Raw genomic sequence first — 23,395 nt, 5'->3', positions numbered from 1 at the left:
ATTGCCTTGCCATAAGAAATGTCTCAGTCATTCTGAGCAGGTTATGATTGACAGAACAGTTGAGAACAGAACAGAATGCAAAGTCAGAAAGCATTAAGGCGCCAGTAGAGGCACAAACTATTTGAGTAATAAAGCCTTCTTAACAGAAGCACTTGGGAACCCTGTCAATAGCAAAATCAACTCTAATCACATGCAGATTATTTTGCTATTATTCATAAGAATATTGTTGGAAAACAAGCTCTTGGGTCTTTGAAGAAAGAGCACATATAGGAATAGTTTCAACTCTAATGCTTTCCTTTAATAAATAATTGAAATTTTATGGGTTTATTGTAAAGAGGTCCCATATTAGAATGACTAAGCTAGACAGAGAAGAAATGACTAAGCTAGACAGAGGAGAAATATTTGAAGTGGTTAGCCTTTTTTTTTAAGAGAAACAACTGCCCAGTAGAGTGTTGTCTAAATGTAAGTGAAAGCCCAGGTATCCAGAGAAATGCACGTTTCAACAATCAAACAGATCCATGAGTAAGCAATGCTAGGGGGTGGGGATCATCATACTTTAGTGGGGATATTTAGTACATCCCTTTGGTGATGTACTTCCTGCCTGGAATCCTGGGCTCCAACATTCTGTTCTTACCTCACTTCCCCCCTCAGTTCCCTGAGGAATTCAAAGGGTTTGGCTGCCCTGGTTGCTGAGTCTCTAGCAACAGCTGAATCAAAGTGCATATTTGGGTCTCTTCTTGGATAAACACTCCTTTGTCCCTTCCTGTCTGAGGTAGGTTCTTCCTTGGGGATATCCCAGAAAACTAAACCTTAACAGATAGAAAAGTTAGCCCGTATAGACCAACCTGTGCCTTTCTTGTGTCTCCAGCATTCCTCAGCCCTTAGAACTGTTTTTTGAGCTAAACCGTCACTGGGCAATTACTTAAGAAACCTAGAAATTATAACCCTTTTATGTCTGACAGACTGTATGTCACTCTTTGTGAGGGAAGTAGTATACCTCTTAGCTTCACAAACTTTGAAACTTCCTATTTGCCTTGAGATTTCCTCCATCCTCAGTGACACCAAATGATCTCTGTCTGAGGGGCTACTTTAAAACTTCCTCTTGGATGAAGACACAGTCTTCAAGGTCCCAGAGACACCTCAATGTCTACTCACTAAAAGGTTTCTGAGGGATTTAGTTTGAGGATCCTTGGTTAGTGTATCTTGAGATGTGCCAAGGTCTTTGACCTTGTGTGACAGTTGGTCCTGTAGATGTGGAGATTCTAGGACTTTATCTAAGCTACCCTAGTAAAAGCCCAGCAAGTCATACTCTACTTAACATGTACATCCCCTTTCAGCACAGCATAGCCATATAGCCATTTCCTGGGTCCCTGGAAACCATAAGTTGGCGAGGGGACTATTAAATCTGTGGCAATCCTCTCACCAAGGAAATATTGGACACACCACAAAAAATCTACACATGATGAAGTGCACTGTACCAAAAAATGGTGATCTAAATTCCTTAAAAGGCAGGTACAGGAGAAGTGTTTGTGTTCATGGTTTCTCTGTTAACCTTAGCAACATAGCCACATTCTGTCTCCAGGGGAAAAACTTAAGAGAAGGTAATGAAGTAGACACATGTATTTAAGTTTCAGCAGGCACACAGAACTGTCTTTTAATAAAAAGTTTATAGTGTCTATTACATTTAAATTTATTTATTTACTCATTTACTTACTCTAAGCATCCTTCCAATTGCAGTCCCCCTCCATTCTCTCTTCCAAGTCCTGGTCCCACCTCCCTTCTACCCCCCATCCACTCCTCCTCTGTTTCTCTTCAGAAAAGGGCAGCCTTCCCATGGATATCAACCAGTCTTAGCATATCAAGTTGCAGTAAGAGTAGGCACATCTTCTGTTAAGGCTAGAGTAACCCAGGAAGAAAGAGTCACAAAGGCAAGCAACAGAATCACAGACAGCCCCTGCTGTTAGGAGTCCTACATGAAGCCCAAGCTCAACTGCTATATGCGTAGAGGGATTAACTCAATTCCATGCAAACTCCCTGGATGGCAGTTCAGTCTCCATGAGTCACTATGGAACAAAGTTATTTGATTATTAAGTTTTCTTCTAGTGTCCTTGAACCTTCTGGCTCCTATAGCCCTTCCTCCCCCTCTTCTCAGGATTCCCTAAGTTCCGCCTAATGTTTGGCTGTGGGTCTGTGCATCTCTTTCCATCAGGTGCTGGGTGAAGCCTCTCTGTGCCTATTACTTTTGTAATAAAATAAAAAGTCAAAGCATTTATTTACTCATGAAGGGAAAATTCTGGAAATGTTAAGTAATCACCCAGAGCTTGAAGAGACTACAGGAAAGGAGCATGGGAGGCAACATATAGGAAAAGTATGATGGTTCAAGACACACGTGTGTCTGCTTATCAAATATGGCTAATTCATCATATTTCTCCATTTTCCTATTCATTTCCACATGATTGAAGCTTTATGACTTCTCTCTTCTACAATTTTCTTTTTTGCAAAACTAGGGAATTAATGCAAAGGCCACTCACATGTTACATAAGAATCGTACCACTAAGCTACAACTTAAAACCTGATTGAGTCTTTGAGACAGGATTTAATTATATATTACCCAGACTGGCCTAGATCTCACTTTATAGTTGACTCAGACAGGCATTGAACATATGACCCTTCTACCTCAGCCTCCCAACTACCCTGTGTTACAGGCATAAGAAGGGAACTCTGGCTTCTCTTCATCCCTTACAACCTCACCCTAGGTAGCTACAAACTAGTCGCTAAAGGGTTTTGTAAAACACTAGGAGCTATTCTTTCCCTCTTTTTGCATTTGGTGCTTGGTGTCCCTTTTTCTTCTGAACTCCTCACCACCCATCTTCTAGTGAGAACTGCTGCATTCTTCTATGAAATCAGTTTTCACTTTCCTCGCCTGAGTGAGAACATGTGCTTGCCCAATTCAATAACTTTCTGTTTCCTTTAATCTCAATGAACTCTTCAGGGCAACTAATTAGGACAGACACTTGACCCACTCTCAGAGACTCAGGATACCTTGATAAATGTTTATGCATTCTCATAGAATATAAATGATTCCTAACCACAAACTCTCCCATAGACATAATCAAGGATAGATGATCTCGGGGTGAAAAGGGTACAAGAAATGTCAGCTACCGACTCTTACTGTCTATCTGCAACCCCTTCCTTCACAGGAATTTTGGTTTTGTGATTGAAGAAGACAAGATGGTGTCTTTTCAAAATAACACCAATATGGAAACAGTGAGCTCCTGTGAAAAGATCCCCATGGAAGTTCTTTGTGAACCAAAGAATATCTGCAAGGTGAGGGGGCCAATAGTGGGGTGGACAGAAGCAGCTGAGTGACCAAATGCCACTGTAGAATGACTTACCAGAAGGTGGAAATCAGAGGCACTTGGGACAAGGACTATAGTCTCCACTGGTCCTCCATAAGTCTCAGGATTTCTCTCCATGCATAAATGCCCCATGAGTCCTTCTCCAGCCTCCCTGAGCACTTCAGATTACTGACCTAGTACTACATTCATTTGGTGACACTCAGTCCCTTGTAAATGGGGGAGGAGAACACATGAGCAGCATTGAGCATTTGTAGTGGCTGGGGAAAAGGCTGTCTCTCGCTCAACCCTCATATTTCCCAGTTTCGATTGTGTTGATTCTCTGGTGGACCACAAAGGTCCTCCACCACAGAGGGCATTCTGGGATGAATGGTACACACATCCAGCAGAGCAGTTGCCAGAGTTTTCATGCCCTTCTTTTCTAGGCCTTCCAGGATATTTCTACATACTTCTCTGATGAAGAGTGGGGAAAGCTGACTGAATGGCAGAAAAGTGCCTACGTGTACATGAAAAGAAACTACATCAGAATGACTGACCTAGGTAAGATGAAATCTGTGTTCAGACCAGTCTGGTGGTTTCCAGTTTGTTTGCTATGCCAACCTTCTCAACCTGTATATAGCAGGACCCTCTCCCACAATACATTTCTTTCCTGAGAAATGTCAAGGTGTTTGTCAAGCCTGCTGCTCTTTTCCATCCCTTGCAGAGCTGACAGCATAGATCATTGGCAATAGGGCTCAGGCATCTGTGGGCCTTAAGATCTGGGCTGTAGCCCAGTTTCTAGCACTATTTCCACTCGTTGTGCTGCCTGTTAAAGAACAAGCACTCTGCTTCCTCTTAGGGGTCACCGTGAACCAACCAGTTTTCATGCGTGGCAAGGATCAGGACAAGCAATGCCTGGTCGAAGGCATTGAAGTTCATGACAGTAATGGTGAGTGATCAGGGAGGGGCTGTGAAAGTGAACTTCTCAATCAGGATGCATGCTAAGGTGATAGGCAGCTCTTTTCTTGTTCAGATCAGGGTTGTGTGGAACAGAGCTCACTCTGAGGATTATGTAGAAGTTCCTGTCATGCAAAATTCTAAAACATTATTGTGTACATTATTCTGGATAATAAGTAAATGGCCAATATGTAACACCTTCAAAGAGAGTCAGAATGTCCCGTGTCCTACCAGCTTGTGAGGGGATGAGGCAGTGATGAGGCTTAGCTGACACTTCCTAACCAATCAGAAGGAGACTTCTAAAAGGACACCTGTCATTGGTCAGATGAATGAGAGCCAGGCTCCACTAGCTCCTCCTCCATGAATGGGCCCACTCTCCACTCTAGCCTTCCCTAAATCAGCAAGGTTCTGAGCCTTTGGAATATTTACTAACAAACAAAACCTTCTGACTTGTTACTATCTGTAGATGAATGCTTTGAAGGATCTTTTGGTGTGACACCGAGAAAACGAATGAAGGCAAGTATCACCTCTTTCTGTAGGAGTGCACCCTGTTTGTCCCTCAGTTTATGTCCACATTGGTTTTTTTTAAAGACTTATTTATTATTATATGTAAGTACACTGTAGCTGTCTTCAGACACCCCCAAAGAGGGTATCTGATATCATTACAGATGGTTGTGAGCCACCATTTGGTTGCTGGGATTTGAACTCAGGACCTTCGGAAGAGCAGTCAGTGCTCCTAACCGCTGAGCCATCTTGCAAGACGCCCATTTTTTTTTCTTTTTTTATGTCTACATTGTTGAGGACACAGTTTTCTTCTTGGTGGTAGATAAGTGTTATTCGACGCGTTCTCACGACCGGCCAGGAAGAACACCACAGACCAGAATCTTCTGCGGCAAAGCTTTATTCTTACATCTTCAGGAAAAGAGAGCAAGAAGCAAGAGAGAGAGAAAACGAAAACCCCGTCCCTCTTAAGGAGCATTCTCCTTCGCCTCGGACGTGTCACTCCTTGATTGGCTGCAGCCCATCGGCCGAGTTGACGTCACGGGGAAGGCAGAGCACAAGTAGTCATAAGATACCCTTGGCACATGCGCAGATTATTTGTTTACCACTTAGAACACAGGATGTCAGCGCCATCTTGTAACGGCGAATGTGGGGGCGGCTCCCAACATCTCCCCCTTTTTCTTTTAATAAGAGCAAATAGGCCACCCATATTAATGAGAGTGGAGATAGAGGTCAAATCCCCAGTGTGTAGGTAAAGGAGCCATGTACAGGATTAGCTCTTAGGCTTACAGGCTTTTACCCAGAGCAACCCTGACCTGCTCCCGTGTCGTTTTGCCTGGGGGAAGGGAACTAGGACACTGAACCTTCATGAAAGATGACATGTCTCCCTAGAATAGGCTCATATATGCCGCAGAGCCTTTCCATTGCAGTGCTTAGCCTTGCAACTCTCTCGGGCTGCTGAAGCACACTCACTCTATCTCGTGCAATGAGACTAGCCTCGTGAGATATAAGAGCTGAGTGGCCAGCGACCTATTGCCTAAGCATAGATATATCAGGGGAAGCTCCATGTTCTAGTCCTGCAAGCGCCTGGGCAATAACCACCTTGTCTCTCCTAGTTTAGGCCTTAAGCTTACAGACCAATCAAAGAAGCAACACTAATCCACAGCAAAGTGTATCTCCAAATAATATTAATCCCACCCATTTTTTAAAGAAAGAAAATGCTGAGGAGATCCAATTGGGTAATCCTTTGGTCAGGGACAGGTCCAAGCGCGTGGAGTTGACCTGAATGATGGCAAGCCTCGAAGGGTCTGTTCAAATTCAGCCATCCAATTCTGTAACATATACTGAAAAAGACTTTTTGACAAATTAGCTGCCCTAGTAAATTTAACATACTGAATGGAAATAACACACAATCCCGGAAACTTTTGTTCACATCCCTGCTGAGTTATTTGTCATAATACATCTAGTTGTATCTGGACAAGATCTATGAGTTGATTAACCAGCATGAGACCTCTCTGTATCTTGACATTAGCTGAGGCCTGTTTATCTATGACTGTAGTCACTGAGGCTGACAAAGTGTTAATGGTGTCAGTTGTCTGGACCTGTCCAGACAGAGCCAAGGCTGTCTGAATTAAGGCCAAACCCAGTTCCTAGTTAGTGGTAAAAAAGCAGGAGAATACTTGAGCATTATACATCACCGTCATTGGGAGTGGAAATGTCGACATTATCCCCCAACGCTGCTCTCTCTTTATTATTGACGCCCTGGACATCACCAAGACGAGGGACATTAGTATTCCCTTGGTCAGTCTGGATTTTTCGGGTGAGTCTTTCTGGTACCCAAAATGGGTTGTCTTCATTCTGTGGGAAAACACAGATAGCTCCCCTGGATCTTATCAAGATAGGATCCGGGCCATACCATTTATTATCAAGGACATTTTTCCATTTAACCATCTCATTGGGCCTATCTGGCTCTGAACAATGACGTTCAGCCGCAGTATGGCCATGAGCATCAATATTTAAAAAATTGAGTGTAAAGAGTGCCAAAGACACCGACACTCTTGGTGCTCGGGGTACAGTCTCCTCAAAAGTTCCCCTCTTCTGTTTTATAAGATAGGCTTTGAGGGTGCGATGCGCACGCTCAACAATACCCTGTCCTTGAGGGTTGTATGGAAGTCCAGTCAGGTGGGTTACGTCCATCTGACGGCAGAACTGCTGGAATTTTTGAGACGTATAAGCTGGTCCATTATCAGTCTTAAGGAGTCTGGGTTTCCCCCAAGCACTCCATGCCTCAAGGCAATGTTGAATCACATGTGAGGCTTTTTCTCCAGTTAACGGAGAAGCAAACATGATGCCAGAACATGTGTCAATGGACACATGGAGATATTGAAGTTTTCCAAAGGAAGAAACATGTGTAACATCCATTTGCCAGACCTGTAGAGGTCGAATACCGCGTGGGTTAATTCCCACATGAGGAACTGGCAAGAACTCACAGCAGCTTTGACATTGAGTAACAATGTCACGGGCTTCTTTTCTTGTCAAGGAGAAACGACTGCGTAATGTTTCAGCCGTCACATGAAAATTATTATGAAAATTTCTTGCAGCCTCTACCGGGGATGATAGGGCAGCAGCCACCACTTTAGTGGCCTTATCTGCCAAATCATTTCCCAGAGCCATGGGGCCAGGTAGGCCTGAATGGGCTCTAACATGAGTAATATAAACAGGAGATCTTCTAGATAACAAAACTAATTGTATCTGCTGAAAAATATTGGCAACTCTACTGGAAGGCTTAATCACTCCAGCCACTTCTAAAAGATTTACTGCATTAACCACATAATAGGAATCTGACACAATATTAAGGGGTTTTAAAAAGGTTTTTAAAACTTCTAAGACCACTAAACATTCTACCACTTGAGGTGAATTTTCATTATACTGTTTGGATACCACTTTACCATTAGCCACATAGGCACCTATGCCAGTTTTTGATCCATCAGTATATACCACAATCCCATTTTTAAGTGGGTTTCTTACTGTTATTTGTGGAAACACAACAGATTGATTTTGGGCAAACTGTAAGATTGGATGTTTTGGATAATGGTTATCTATTTTTCCTGAAAAGGAGGTAACTAAAACTGCCCAATCATTAGATGCGGCTGCCAAGGTTTGAACCTGTGCAGCGGTATAAGGTACAATTAAAAGATATGGACTTTGCCCAAAGTGGGTGATTGCTGCTTTTAGGCCTTTAAGGGCAAGCTGTGCAATTGCATCAGGATACCAATCTATTATTTTAGCTGGGGATACGTTTGGATGGATCCACAACAATGGCCCATTTTGCCACAAAACTGCAGTTGGCAATTGTGCTGTCTTAAAGACACACAAACTGAAAGGCTGCGAATCCTCAATACGTTGTAATTGTGCATTCTGTAAGGCTTTTTCCACTTTTTGTAAGGCCTGGTTAGCAGCTAGAGTAAGAGTCCTAGGGGAGGAGATATGAGGATCTCCTTCTAAAATACTAAACAAAGGCCTTAACTCAGCGGAAGGAATCTTTAAAAAAGGTCTGAGCCAATTAATATCTCCCAACAGCTTTTGAAAATCATTTAAGGTATGGAGGTGATCTCTTCTTATCTCTACCTTTTGGGGCACAATCTTATCTGGGGACACCACAGAGCCCAAGAATTGTCCTGTATCAGAAATTTGGACCTTTTCTGTGGCTATCTGTAAACCCCACTGACTTAAAGTTTTAAGTAGAAAAGGATATGCCTTTTGTAGCATGGTAAGGTCTTTATGGCACAGGAGGATGTCATCCATGTAAAGGAGCAAAATTAAAGAGGGGAATTGTTCCCTCACTGGCAAAAGAGCTTTTTGCACATAAAGCTGGCACATTGTAGGACTATTGGACATCCCCTGTGGTAAGACCTTCCATTGATACCTCTTATCAGGTTTAGCAGAATAAGCTCTCTGACCCGTTAACAAGTCAAAAGTCCAATCTCTCTGCTCTGGAGTTAAAGCAGCAGCGTTTGCTCGGGCCTGCGCCTGTGCAGCCTCTCGCCACAGAGATCTCCATTCCAAATATTTGCCCATATTAGGGAGAGCGGCTTTTGCAATCATTTGCCAGTCGGCAGGAGTTAGTGCCATGCTGGCAAGCCTGTCTAACTGCACCAAGGTAAAATTAGCATTGATTCCATATTTAATCTGCACATATTCTACCGGAGCGTGGACACGCCCACCCTCGGCTCCTTCAAAGACTGGAAATGCCTGTTGTATTTTCCTTTGTTCCTCTCGGGGAATGAATGAGTCTGCGCACTGCCTTTCTGCGCACTGCCTCTCTGCGCATTGCTGACGCACTACGGGCTGACGCACTACGCAGGGCGGGGACTCCGCATAGGGCGGGAGTGCACCTGGTAGCCGATTGCCCTGAGGCCAATTAGCAAACTGGCCTTCGCCAGCCGCTTTTGGCTTTTTTCTTGACCGATTAGCTGGCTGGTAATGGGCTGCTTCTTCCTCCCAGTCTGTTTCCTCAGAGGAGGATTCTTCATCTGCTTCAGAACTACTAAGAGCTGGCTTCCTGAGCTCATCTAGTGACGAGTATCTCCTAGAGACCTCCGCTAATCGATCTTTTTTCTTCTCCCTTTTTCCTCTTTTTCTTCTAATCTCTCTCCAGGTATTCCTACCTAACCTTAACTTTTCCTCGGGTTCAAGACCCTTGGAAAGGCCTGTATACTTACCGTTTCTCCTTGTTCCTACTCTCTCTCTCCGCTTTACTTCTGATAGACTGTCCTGAATTTCCTCTAGAATTTTTAGCCCTGCCTTAAGCACTATATAACATGTGAAAAGGAACAAAAGGGCTCCTAACACTAGAAAAAGTTCAAGGCCAAACCTAACTTGTAAAGCCATTTTCCACTTTACTTCTGATAGACTGTCTTGAATTTCCTTAGAAAGTTCAAGATCAGACTTACCTCGTTCCCCAGCTGAAAAGTTCTGAATTCATACAGTTGAATCCTTCTTAACAGTCTGCTTTACGGGAACCTTTATCACCGTCGTTCCCCAGCTGATGAGTTCTGAATTCGGCAGTTGAATCCTTCTCAACAGTCTGTGTTACGGGAACCTTATAACCTTGATTCGCAGTTCTGGTTCTGGAATGAAGTATCCCTCCTGCGCCAGTCCGGAGTTTTTTCTCGTCCCGGATTTTCTCGTCCCGGAATTCGGCACCAATTGTTATTCGACGCGTTCTCACGACCGGCCAGGAAGAACACCACAGACCAGAATCTTCTGCGGCAAAGCTTTATTCTTACATCTTCAGGAAAAGAGAGCAAGAAGCAAGAGAGAGAGAAAACGAAAACCCCGTCCCTCTTAAGGAGCATTCTCCTTCGCCTCGGACGTGTCACTCCTTGATTGGCTGCAGCCCATCGGCCGAGTTGACGTCACGGGGAAGGCAGAGCACAAGTAGTCATAAGATACCCTTGGCACATGCGCAGATTATTTGTTTACCACTTAGAACACAGGATGTCAGCGCCATCTTGTAACGGCGAATGTGGGGGCGGCTCCCAACAGATAAGTGTATAAGTACATATTTGATACTTAAAGTGAAAATTTCAACGTGAAGTTTTGCATGCTGTTTCAAATGCCCATTCTAAGTGTATCATTCATAGAGTTACATATGGTTAGTTCATATAGTTATAGTCATTGAATCTTTGGGTCTGGTTAATTTTGGTGTGTGATGATTTTATTTATTTGTCAGGCCCTGTTTTAAATATTATCCAGCAAATTAGAACACCCTATATCAAGTAGCAGAAGCACTCCCTGTAGATTACTATTTTCCAAAATGCCTTTTCTCTGATTCTCTTTTATAGCTGACATCGGTGACAATAAGTATTCATAATGTAGAAGAAAGACTTGCCTCTGGAGAGTATGATTCCAACTTGGCAGGTTGGCTGCAATCTAATTACTATTCCTTAACATAAGTTATTGTTTGTCAATGTGGTATTTATTTAATTCTTTGAGGATTTTATATAATTGATTTTAATCATATTCACACATACCCCACCCTTTCATCCAATGAATATAAAAGTCTTTTCTAGCTGTGTTTCACCCAACATCCATACCTTTTTTATTTTTCTTTATGTATATAAAAAAAACCCAAGGTCAATTTTCTACATACTGTTGGATGTAGAACCATCCACTAGAGTATGGTTGACCTACCAGGGGCCATTCTCTTAAAATGGACTCTTCCTCCCACAAAAACCACCTACTGTTAAGTGCACAGGAATTCCCACTCAGTCCATGCCAGAGTGCTGGCAGGCTTGATCTTGTGCAGGTCTCATAGGGGCAAAGACACCTACTGTGTGTTCATGAGTCTAATAACCATGTCATGTCCCTCAAACACTACATTGCTCTGGTGTGAATGAATGTCTTCTGCTTCTTCAAATCTCTCGATCCCCCTCTTCTGTTATGGAACTTGAGCTTGGGAGGAGAGTGTGTGACATGTTTGATGTTTTGTGGGCAATTCATAGACACTTACTTTGTGCAGTCTAACCAGATGGGAGTTTCTGCAGTAGCCACCAATCACTGTACTTAAAAACTTCTCTGATGCTGTCTGAGAGCTCCTTTCCCTATGGGTAGAGACTTATGAGTTTAGAAGAGAGTTTGTAATACATTCATTTAGCAAAATTATAGTAACAGGTTTCCCAGGGGTCCTGAATAACTACAGTTTCTTGGTCAGAGTTACAGTACAGGACCTGTGTTTCTTCAATTAGAGCATTTTAGTACTTACAGTTCTGATAATGAGGATTGCCTCAACTGTGCTAGATTATTGACCCAAAAAGCAGTTCCACTCGCTTTCTGACCTGTAGCCCAACCCACTGAAGTGTAGTCAAGTCTTCCTTAGTTTCTGAAGGCCAGGTGATGCTCCTGTCAGTATTCTCTCACATAACTTGCACGTTCTTTCATCCTGACACTCAATTTCCACATAGGGATTTCCAGCTGGCCTATGCTCTGTGAAGGGTCCATGCTCTGTTCTGGCTACAAATGACAGGGCTTTCATGGTAGACCCCTTCCACTGTGATCAAGTTCAGGACATATCTATACCTGAGAACTGTCTGCCCCACAGCCCCAAGACAGAGGACCAATAGGAGGCCCCTGACTATGTAATGTGGGTTTCCACAGCTTCGGGGTCCAGTGTAGTATAGAAAGATTTCTGGGAGCTGAGGTTAGTGACCAGTGAGGACCCAGCTAAGGACTGACTGTGTGAACGGAGTGATCCTGATAGTGCATTTGTAGGTGCTTACTATTATCTGACACTCCAGTTCCAGAGTATCTGACAGAGTGTTTCCTCCACAGGCATACCCACATATATGTTCCACATACACAGAGACACACACAGAAATTCAAGTATAAATATACAATAAAAGGCCATACATTCAGTTTCTGACTTCTTTTCGTTGTACATATACTCCCTCATGCATGACTCAGGAAGGTGAATGAAAGGTAGCTGAGGATTAGTGACTAATGGCACATCTTGGCATATCAACAGAAAGGGTGTAGGCACCACCTTGCCCAGTTCCACCTGCAGTGCTCCCACCAGCATCACATGAGATACCACCTTTGGCACGAGGTTCTTTAATACCTACATCACTGTCTCCTTTCTTTCTACTCTGTTCCCTGATGCGTTCACCTGCACACGCCACCACAGTGCATTCATCTGCAAATGTCACCATGGTGTGTTCATCTGCACATGCCACCATGGGGCATTCACATGCACACACCACCACAGTGCATTCACCTGGACATGCCACCACAGTGCATTCACCTGCACTCACTACCATTGTGCGGTCATCACCACAGGCTCCATGGTACGTCCATCTGCATGTGGCACCAATTTGCATGCAGTGCTGTGTTCATGCTTTACTTATTGTGCTCGTAGTGCACCACCAGCTTCTGTGTGCAGCCACGTAGTTCATATTCCTGCCTCTCCCAGAGCCTGTGGCTTCTTCCAGCGTTTTCTTCACCTAAGCTTTGTTCCTCACTCTTAATGATATTTCTTCTGCTTGCACAAATGACAGTGTAATAACAAAATAAAGGAAAACACTGTAGCTCTGGAAACTAGGTTTACTTAGGACATTTTTTTCCCATTTAAACACCCGTGTTCTTTTTTATTTAGTTAACAAAAGTGAAATACTTTGTCAAGTGTAATTAATGAGTAATGAAAAATCCTTTTAAAACACCTGCAAAAGATCAAGACCTTTACTATTCTGCCATGGAAGGAGGGGCTCACCAGCTTCTGCCCCTCTCAGAGGATATGGTGGCAGTTGCCAGGTGCTAGGGGAAAAGGCCAACGAGGCCCAATGCACATATAAGTAAGCCGAACTCAACTCACTGGGTCTCACCTATAGCAACCAAGAGGCAATAAAAGGGAATCTAGGGGTAGGGAGGAAGGGGATCGTTGTTACTCGTGTGAGCCTTTAGCCGCACAGATGATAAAAATACATTATATATGCATATAAAATATAATAATGAAATGAAACAACATATAACTAATATATGCTCATAGAACTTTTAGAATAATACACAAGAAGACACTTAGCCTCTAAAATAATACAAACATACAACTAACTAAATGAATAAGTGCTTAAGTGTTTAAAAACCTCTGAAGAAGGCAGCATGGGGAGGAATAACCCAACATGTGTTCCAGAAACAGTAGGCTCAGAGACACCAGCACAACAAAGACAAAGCCCATGCTTTGGGGACAGACAATAGGGTGGCGTTGGATGAGATGAAAGTACAGGGTAAAAAATACTCTGGTTTCCCTGGAATGTTCGAGGTGTTTGGCCTTTCAGGGTGAGGCTCTCCCCCCAGCACCAGTTCAGATGCTACAATGGGTCTCTATAATCATAATTTGACTTGTCCTTCTGAAAGCCTTGTGACATTAGAGAAGTCTTCTACATGCTCTGAAGCTAACCCTGAAATCCATACAATATAAGTGAATGGTCACTGGGCCCTCCTCCTAATGGAGGATAAAATAGGAAATCTATATCAGGGGTTGGGATGATCTTGGGGACAAGACAGTACACTAGACAGTATAACCCAAACTGGCCTTTGGTCTGTATTGCTGTATGGATGACATCTCAGTCTCATGAGCCAGCAGTAAAGGCCCAGAGGCTCATAGGAGGGCCAAGCCCTGTTCTTTTCTGATGAGAAAAGGCCTAGCACTCATGCACTAACCTCTCCACATTTTAGAAACTGGTGGCATTCAGGTCAATGTTTGGAGCCACCGGCTGCGAGAGAGGAAGTATCGAGTGATATATTCAGAGATTAGTGATCCTGAAGAGGAAGAAGACGATTATTACTGAACCAGTAAGTAGTCCTCTGACGCATCTCACAACACCCAGAACACACACGTTTCCCATATGGTATTAGACCCTACCCAATCATCCACTTCTAGTCCTTTCGCATGCAAGTCTGAAGCTGATGTAATATATCATGCTTCCTTTACTCCAGTGCTGGGTAGTTTGTAGACCTTCCCTAGCCAGGATGCTATGGGTTTCTAAATCCCAGGTTATCACTCAAAGTGTAGGCCATTACTTTCTCTGGTGAGGGAGGGCCATGTTCTAGAAGAGGGTGTGCTTGTGGGGCAGAGCTTTGAAGCTGGGCGGAAGGAGAACCCGCAGGCTGTGAAGGACAGGTGGAAACAGAGCGCTGAGTAGGTGGTGGCAACTCACTAGCATTTCTCTTCCTTCTCTTTCTTGTCTCAACCACAGACAGTCAAAATAAGCCCACGGTGGAAGAAGGATAGAGTGGCGATTCAACATCACAGCTACAGCTTTGAAAGACTACGTATCAGCAGTATGGATACATACATTTATTTATATATTTATTTGCTATATACACTTGTACCTATATTTATTTATTTATAAAATTCTACTAGAAGTCTGAGTTAAGCATGTGTCACATGTTTGTTCTCTTAGCAATTTTGTAGGATGTGCCAAACACTGTTAGGTGTCTTTTTTTGTATTGCCAAACATTTCCTATTATAATTGTCACTGTGTTGAGCCCCAGTATAACTGCTCTTTCTGTGCCAAGCACTCTTTAAGCATAGATCATTGTGTATGGCAAGCATCTGGTCAGCACTGTGGATAGTACATGCTAAGCACCGTGTTAATATTGTCTTACTGTGTGACAGCCACTCTGGCAGAATACCAATGTTTCAAGCAGGTTAAATGGTTCAGTGATAAAGGATCCTGCTGTCAGACTTGAGTACAATCCTAAAGACCTACATGGTTGACACAGAGAACTGGCTCCCTCACAGTGTCCTTTGCTATTCACAACTGAATGCATTTGTGGGTGCATACACATACACACATATCCATGCATACAAGCACAAAATAACTCAAAAAACAATTGGAAATATAATAAGCCTATCAACGTTCCATTTAACAAGGCATATACCTAATGCATATTGCTGGTTGCCTGCCCTGTACTCCTATGAGGAATTGTGTGTCAGCTATCATTTCACTGAAGCACACTGCCCTGCCCTTGCCTAGGACTGTCAAGCAGCTGTCTATTTGTCTATGTTAACATGTTGTCTGTCTCTCACACACACACATACAAGTCATCACTAGGGACACCTGTTATCTGCCATGCTACACTAGAAATGTGTCTACTTACAACTATCTTGTTTCATTGTTTGCCTAGGATACACTTCCTTCCCTGTTTGAACAAAGGTGACAAATCCAAATTCTGTGATGTGGTAGAATCTGGCTTTGCTTGACCACACATAGGACCTTCATCTACCAAATAGCCTGAGGCTCAAGGTAGACAGATGCTCATGTCTATGAAGATCAAGTTATTTTTTTACCCTCTAATTTTAACTTTTTGGGAGTAAGTGTATTATCTGATTCTAGGGAATGAACCCAGGCCCTCCTGCATGTGAGGCGAGGGCTCACCACTGAGCTTCACTGAACTAGTTTTTATTGCTTCATTGTTGACAGAATCCTGAAAGAAAGTCAAGGCAGAACGATTACTCTGGGCTTACAATTTCTGTGGGCTCAGTTGATAGACACTTTTTCCATACATGCAGTGTATGAAGGGAGGCTGTTCTTCCCTTCATCTTGGATTAGGGTGGCCAACAAGGAATATAGGAAAGGTCCGAGGTATGAAACAGACTCAAGTACATGGTTCTAATGAGCTAATTCCTCAATCATCCTTGTCTCCCACATAACTACGAAGATCATGTGACATCACCAACAGATTTGCTTGGCGATTAGATGAGAGATCCCACAACATAATTATGTTCAGAAATGTCCTCACACATGGGAAAAAGTGGAAATTTTCCTACTATGTCTTAGACTTCTCTGAAACACACGGACGATCAATATTAACACATATACTCAGTTGTTTGTGTCATTTCCAGATGAGGTTTCACTAAATCACCCAGGCAGGTAACAAATTTGCAGTTATCCTCTGTCAACTTCCAAGTCATCAGGATCAGAGCTTCTCCTGGGCTATAATCAATATCTTTCACTTTATTTTTGTTCACTGATATATGTTCCATTATGCATTTCAGGCTATATTGGAACTCACTTTATAGCCCAATTGTGGTATTTGTGCCCCACCCGCCCTCTGGAGTACTGAGCTTACAAAGTAGACTACTGTACATAGTGTGATTGAATACATTCCAAGTGAGTTTAACATTGACCTACATCCCTAGAACAGGAGTTAGGGAGTAACAAGGTAAGGAAAACAGTAGGGTCTTCACAAGGACAGTGTTGTGAGCAGTACTCACCAAACTCACAATAAAGAATACTCCTTGGGGGCTGGAGAGATCGCTTAGTGGTTAAAGTGCTGACTGCTCTTCCAGAGGACCTGAGTTCAAATCCCAGCAACCACATGGTGGCTCACAACCATTTGTAATGGGATCTGATGCCCTCTCCTGGTGTGTATGAAGACAACGACAGTGTGGTCATATATACCAAGATAAATAATAATTGTTTAAGAAATAATTCTCTTTAGCCTGGGATATGGCTTACTAGTAAAGACTGACTAACATATACAACAGGCCTAGGGGACAAGGTATCCCGCTAGAAAAATAAGATAAACTGGCAGAAATTTGGGTTTTTATATGAACAGGAATAGATGATAAAGTAGATACTTAACAGAGCCTAAGGGAGGTCTCACAAATGTGGAACTAGAGCCAAGTCCAAAATCAGAGCCTAATGGCAGCAAAGGTAGAAGAGCTTATGGAATACAAGAATTAAGGCTTATATCTGAAGGACATAGATAGTACAATTGAGACCTAGGGTTCAGGACAACTTCAGGCAAGGGACACATAACCTGTGTTGGTATGATAAAGTTTTCTGGCAGGTCTAGAATTATTATTGGTGTTCCATGGTCAATGCTATGAGGTGAGCTATGTCATATGTCCATTTCACATAGCACTCATATGTAGGAGCCATAATGTCCCATGTAACTCTCCTAGGGATGATGGAGGTAATGTGTGTTGCTATGCATATGGCTCTGATGAACAGAACTGTAGAGAGGGAAGAGACAAGAGACAAGAGGCCTCTGCTTCAGCACTATGTGAGGATGCAGAGAGAGTTCAGAGGCGCTGATAAATGTATGTGTTCAACAAAACAAACCAAATGCAGAAAGAGATGGTTCCCGGTTAACTTCAAATGAGTAACCATGTTTAAATTTGTGTCTTGTGTAATTTTGTATTTGGTGGGGCATGAAATTGGAAAGGGTATCATAAATGGGAGGTGGAGCCCTTAAAGAGGTACAAAGAGTAACTTTGTGCACAGGGGCCAGGAAAGTAGTAACAGGAACAATCAGTGAGAAAGAAGGGTATTAGCAATATGGGGATAGGGGGTGGGACAAGGTATGGGAATATGTCATCATGAAACCCATTACTTTATATGCTGCCTCAAAACATCAAAGGAATAGATTCTTGAGGATGAAATGGGAAGAGAAAATAGTCTACTTTTGAAGCAGAATCAGTGGTGCTCTGTTGGAGGAAAAAAATCTTATATTTAATTAAAACTGGGAGTCATGAATGGAAGTTTGAAGCTGGCTGCTCTTGTCACTCTCTAGAAGTGTCCCTACTGTGTCATCTGTCTCACTAACACTCACTGAATGGCCATCAGAACAATCACACATGTCACATACTAAAGATCAAGCCCAAGGCAAATGCTAATACTGGAGGACTAATGTTTTCCAGCTGCAGTAGCATGCTCAGAGGAATGTGGGATGGACCTTGTGGTGCAGGGTTCTGAAAATATGCCCTAAGCATTTTGATTTACAGTCATGCTAAATGGAAGGCTACCACCCATAGCTCAATTCATTTATGCATATTTAAGCGTTCTTCATATGTTCCTATAGGAATTAAAATGTATATGATTTGTTATGAATATACTAGGACTCCCAAAATAATAACTATTTGTGAAAATAACCAATACACAATGAATACAACTGATATGGTTCTAGTGTCAACTGAGACATTTGGAAGTTCTGTATGCAAGTTATTCAGATTACAAGCTGTGTTTGCACCTGAATTTTGCTTCCTAGAGTATACTTAGTAGGTACACATCCACCCAGAAAAGACACTGAATCTGGGTGTGGATGCAGGCCTTAAAGGGTTCTGTGCTTGCTGAACTGGAGGGCATGGGCTGCTCTTGTAAGGTCCAAAGTCACTCAGACTCTTTAACACATTGTCAGGCCCTGGTGCTGAGCTCTCACCTCAGCTTATGGCTCCTTGTACTGTCAGTACAAGAAGATGAAAAGCACAGCTACTGCATGCTGAGTTGTTTTAAGTGGTAAATTGGGCTCTTCGTTCCTCTCATCTTCAGATGCTTCACCCAGACGCTCTTCACTTCTAACTCTTAGAGTGTCTGGACCACCCCCTTCCACAGAAACTCCTTGAGAATCTCCTAGCATGGAGAATCTGGTTCTAAGTCACCACTTTTACCCAGCTCAATGAGCAAAATAGCTTTAGGAAGCAGCTGGTAGTCTCACTGTGACCCAAAGTTTAGTGTCTCTTGGAATGAGAGAGACCAAACATAATGAATAGGGTACAAATATTTCAAACAACAAAGGAATGATTAGAGGTATTACAGGGGATGTTAACAGGTGAAATTTATAAGTTCCCTGCTCTGCTACATCATCCTAAATAGTTCAGCTTGTATAAATCCACGTATTAGCGGAGTATATATGTAGATATACCTACTTCTAAGACAGTATTTCTGAAGCTCTGGGTTATAGCTGGTGTGGCCTTTTAGTGAGAAGCTATTTGTGCATTTTAGCATGGTCCCTGAGGCTTAGCAGGTTTAGCAGTGTCCATTAGTTATCAGCAAATAGACAGCATCCTAAGTGTGGCAAGTAGGGCCAAATGTCAAGAGGAGATGGTGGTAGCATAAACATTCACTGATGATGACAATAAAAAGGTAAAGTTACCACTTTTGTGTATTTTATCATACTATAATCACACATTTGGGTATAAGGCCAAATTTTTCTAATTATTCATTTTATTAATTTCAATTTTTTTACGGCTTTCTATTTTATTTTTAAATTAAAGATAGCATAAAACAAATGATTCCGAGTGCATTTCATACAAGATAAGTTACTCACTAAAACATTTGTGTTCGTGTCAGTTTGTGAACTTATATCTTTTAAATATTTTTATTAGGTATTTATTCATTTATATTTCCAATGCTATCCCAAAAGTCCCCCACATCCTCCCCCACCCATTCCCCCACCCACCCACCCCCACTTCTTGGCACTGGCGTTCCCCTGTACTGAGGCATATAAAGTTTGCACAACCAATGGGCCTCTCTTTCCACTGATGGCTGACTAGGCCATCTTTTGATACATATGCAGCTAGAGACATGACCTCCAGGGGATACTGGTTAGTTCACATTGTTTTTCATCTATAGGGTTGCAGATCCCCCCAGCTCCTTGGGTACTTCCTCTAGCTCCTCCATTAGGGGCCCTGTGTTCCATCTAATAGCTGACTGTGAGCATCCACTTCTGTGTTTGCCAGGCCCCGGCATAGTCTCACAAGAGACAGGTATATCAGGGTCTTTTCAGCAAAATCTTGCTAGTGTATGCAATGGTATCAGCATTTGGAGGCTGATTATCGAATGGATCCCCGGGTATGGCAGTCTCTAGATGGTACATCATATTGTCTCAGCTTAGAGCTACTTCTTTTTTTTTTTTAATAGCATAACGGGTTTTTAACGAAATATTGAGACAGCAGCTGAGTTCTAATTACCAACCTCCATAGAATGGTCTAATTTGGCATCTATTTTAAGCCATGTGAATTAGTATCTGTTATGCCTTCCCTGTTCAATATGGCAGACAGTAGAAACAGATGACTAAGTTTACATTTACATTAATTAAACCTAAATAAAACCTTAAAATACGGTAAATTCTAATTTTAATAAATTAAACCTAAAAAACGATATTAAAAAACACTGTTCCTCCGGGGCAGTGGTAGCGCATGCCTTTAATCCCAGTACTTGGGAGGCAGAGGCAGGCAGATTTCTGAGTTCGAGGCCAGCCTGGTCTACAGAGTGAGTTCCAGGACAGCCAGGGCAACACAGAGAAACCCCGTTTTGAAAAACTCCCCCTTCTCAAAAAGAAAAAAAGGTAAATAACCCCACAGTTCCACAGATGTGCTAGTTTAACCTTGTAAATGATCAGGTATATTTCTGTACTGGACAACATAGATTACATTTTCTTTTTTAGATAGCTTCTTGCTATGTAGCCCAGGCTAGCCTCAAATTCCAGATCCTCTTAGGTGCAGCATGAGGATATGGATATAGAACCTCTATGGTGTGACTCTGTTGGAGTAGGTGTGATCCTGTTGGAGTAAGTGTGTCACTGTGTGCATGGGTTTTTGCTAAGTATGGCTTCTTGCTATGTAGCCCAGGCTAGCCTCAAATTCCAGATCTTCTTAGGTGCAGCATGAGGATATGTATATAGAATCCTGTAGGGTGTGACTCTGTTGGAGTAGGTGTGATCCTGCTGGGGTAGGTGTGTCACTGTGGGCATGCGTTTTAAGACTGCCTGGAAGCCAGTCTTCTGCTAGCAGCCTATGAATGAAAATGTTGAACTGTCAGCTCCTCCTGCAACATGCCTGCCTAGATGCTGCCTTGCTCCCTCTTTGATGACAATAGACTGAACCTCTGAACCTGTAAGCCATACCCAATTAAGTGTTGTCTTTTTAAGAGTTACCTTGTTCATGGTGTCTGTTCACAGTAGTAAAACCACAACTAAGACATTGGTTGGTACTGGGAGTTGGGTATTGCTGTGATAAGCCTGAACATGTGTTTGTTTGGAAGAATGTAGATTCTGGGACTTTGGATTTGGAGAGCAATGGAATGCCTTAAGTGGGGTTTAATGGGCTATCCTACAAGGAATATGGAAGACTATGCTGCTGTGAGTGGTTTGAACTGTGAGGACGGGCCCCAAGAGGTTTCAGTGGAGAAGAAATTCAGTATGTGCCTCAGACACTGTTTCTGTGGTATTTTGGCGAAGAATGTGGCTGCTTTTTGCCATTGTCCAAACAGTCTGTCCTGACACTAAGGTGAAGAAATTTAGCTTAATTGCTTTGAAACAGGAAGTCTTAAAACAGCCTGGTGTATATTCTGTTGTGTGATTACTAAAGTTCTCTCTTGTGAAGAGCATTTTAGTGAAAAGGAGCAAGTTGAGAAAGGAAAGAAACAAAACCTATGTTTCAAGAGTCCAATTAAAGTGGCACCAGGAAGTAGAATGGAGCTGAATCCTGTGTTCTAGAAGAGACCAGATTAGGGGAGTGTGACTTTGGGGCAAGATCCTACCGAGCTACTCTTAGATCTAGGCTTGGCTTTAATCCATGGAGACAGGAATTCAGATCTCTGAACTCAAGGTCAATCTATAGAACAGCCAAGTTTAGGCAGAGCAGCGGGTGACAAGAAAGATAAGACCCCCATCCTAGCTGCCTGGAGGTGAGTCTTCTACTACCAGGCTTCAGATGAAGATGTAGAATCCTCAGCTGTTTCTGCACTATGCCTGCATGGATGCTGCCCTGTTCCCACCTTGATGATATTGGACTGAATATCTGAACCTATAAGCCAGCCCCAATTAAATGTTGCCCTTTATAAGAGTTGACTTGGTCATGGTGTCTGTTCACAGCAGGAAAATTCTAACTAAAACACTTGCCGTGTTCCACATGGGCCTCTCCTATTCCTATTGGCCAACCTCATGTCCATACAATCAGGATCTACATTCTCTATGGTGGCTCACAACCCCTCCCCTGTGTTCTTCTTTATTCTATCCTCATGGTCTCCGACTGAGACTTCATGTTCAGGAACTCTGCTCCTTCTCCTCTCACATGTCCAGCTCAGGCCTCAGGCATCTTCATTAAGCAAACAGGGATAACTTGGTGTGGCAATGTTTATATAACAAAAGCTGGTGTACGTGAGGATCTCCTGATTTTGAGAAGCCAGATCTTGGGGTACAGAATTTAGCATTTGCATACAAGCAGCACCACACCAACCCACTACACAAAGGCATAATGTCACATCTTCTTAAAATTGAATATATGTCTGAGATGAAACAAAACTCTTTTTGGGTCAGATGCATTTACGTGTACAAAGTTCAAAAACAAAAGTATCTTTTGGTGGCTGTGTTAGTTTCTGTCATTGTGAAGAGACACCATGACCAAGGCAACTCTTGTAAAGGCAAACACTGAATCGGGGCTAGCTTACAATTTTAGAAGTTTATTTGATTGTCATAATGGCAGGAAACATGGTAGGACACAGTCAGATATAGCAGCTAGAGAAAAATCTGGGAATTCTACATCTTGATCCATAGGTAGAGTGGTAGAAGGAGAGGGAGAGGAGAGAGAGAGGAGAAAGACAGAGACTGCTGGACACTGAACTGCCTTGAACTTTTGAAGCCCAAGCCCCCATTGACACATGAACTCTAATAAGGTCATACTACTCAATCCCTCTCAATTAGTCACTGAGCATCCAAATCTATGAGCCTACAGGGACCATTCACATCCAAACCAGCATGGTGGTGAAGCAAACAGCCCAGAGCAAGCTAAGGAAGGCAACTTGGTCACGTGGGAGCAGTTGCATGATTCTAGCCAAATTGCAAGGCAATCTTCCTTAAGGCCATTGGGTAGAGGACCCATGTAGTGCCATGAGCCTCAAAGATGTGAAGTAAGAAGAGAAGTAGACTGGAGCTTTTGCAGAAGAAGATACAATTATTCTCCATCCATGTTTGTAGCTTTTCTCTCTTGCTACTTTGCAGGTTCTTTTGTCCCCTTTTCTTTCAAACATAAGCCCTCCTCTGAGTTTCCAGTCCAGTCCCTTCCAAAGTGTGTCTTTACCGCTCCTTCCTCAGTTCCCCAACAGTGAGCTCAAACACCCCCTTCTCCCACTTTCCTCAAAACTAGCAGCTCCAAACGCCTACCAGGGTTATAGTATATCTGCTAAGCTCAGCTTCCGCTGGCTCACTTGTCACAAAATATCTTCTCTCTCTGTTAGCACAATTATCTTTCTACTGTCTCCTAAAAATATGTGTCTGGCTTGGCTCACTTTTTCCTGGAATTACCTCAGATATTCTTCTAA

The 23,395-nt window shown here is 42.8% G+C and overlaps 1 protein-coding gene across 2 annotated transcripts; it reads left to right on the top strand.

Moving 5' to 3' along the window:
* The first annotated feature begins 1,459 nt into the window (after positions 1-1,459).
* On the top strand, positions 1,460-14,643 carry Gm14459 (predicted gene 14459). 2 transcript variants are annotated; one of them, XM_006527648.1, is made up of 6 exons: positions 1,460-1,512; positions 3,201-3,327; positions 3,782-3,896; positions 4,195-4,284; positions 14,022-14,138; positions 14,543-14,643. In XM_006527648.1, exons 1-5 carry the CDS (start codon positions 1,460-1,462, stop codon positions 14,132-14,134), a joined length of 498 nt encoding a protein of 165 aa, XP_006527711.1. In that variant the 3' UTR covers positions 14,135-14,138; positions 14,543-14,643. The 2 variants fall into 2 exon arrangements, with proteins under 2 accessions (XP_006527711.1, NP_001119963.1); NM_001126491.1 differs by lacking the exons at positions 1,460-1,512; positions 14,543-14,643 and adding exons at positions 4,759-4,808; positions 10,640-10,715 and having other exon boundaries at positions 3,232-3,327; positions 14,022-14,134.
* Positions 14,644-23,395: the final 8,752 nt, after the last annotated feature.

Source organism: Mus musculus, chromosome X, assembly GCF_000001635.26.
Source record: "Mus musculus strain C57BL/6J chromosome X, GRCm38.p6 C57BL/6J".
In the NCBI taxonomy this organism is placed as follows: domain Eukaryota; kingdom Metazoa; phylum Chordata; class Mammalia; order Rodentia; family Muridae; genus Mus; species Mus musculus.
Note: the sequence above shows the minus strand (reverse complement) of the source record. Positions and strands in the feature narration are given on the sequence as shown.